The 203-nt window shown below is 63.1% G+C and overlaps 1 protein-coding gene across 1 annotated transcript in view; it reads left to right on the forward strand.

Moving 5' to 3' along the window:
• EMH_0056740 (adenylate kinase, putative) overlaps positions 1-158 on the forward strand; it is a gene marked incomplete at both ends in the record, with an annotated part of 2,135 nt that extends 1,977 nt beyond the window's left edge. Inside the window, one exon of the mRNA XM_013497390.1 lies at positions 4-158. Coding sequence (XP_013352844.1) covers positions 4-158 — 155 coding nt within the window. The remainder of the gene's footprint in view (positions 1-3) is intronic.
• Between the last annotated feature and the right edge of the window lie 45 nt (positions 159-203).

Below are 203 nucleotides of genomic sequence, written 5' to 3' on the forward strand. Positions count from 1 at the left end.
AGGGGGCCCCCCATGGGGGCCCCCAGGGGGCCCCCCCAGGGGCCCATAGAGAGGACGACGCGGTGGAGGTCCTTCAGAAACGTATACAGCTGTACGAGGAGGGCCTGGCCCCTATCCTGCAGGCACTGCGTGCGGGGGCCCCCACCCCGTATTATTGAAATAGATGCGAGCAGGCACATCGATGATGTAACAAAAGATGCACT

Source organism: Eimeria mitis, genomic scaffold (assembly GCF_000499745.2).
Source record: "Eimeria mitis Houghton genomic scaffold, Emh_scaff2643, whole genome shotgun sequence".
Taxonomy (NCBI): domain Eukaryota; phylum Apicomplexa; class Conoidasida; order Eucoccidiorida; family Eimeriidae; genus Eimeria; species Eimeria mitis.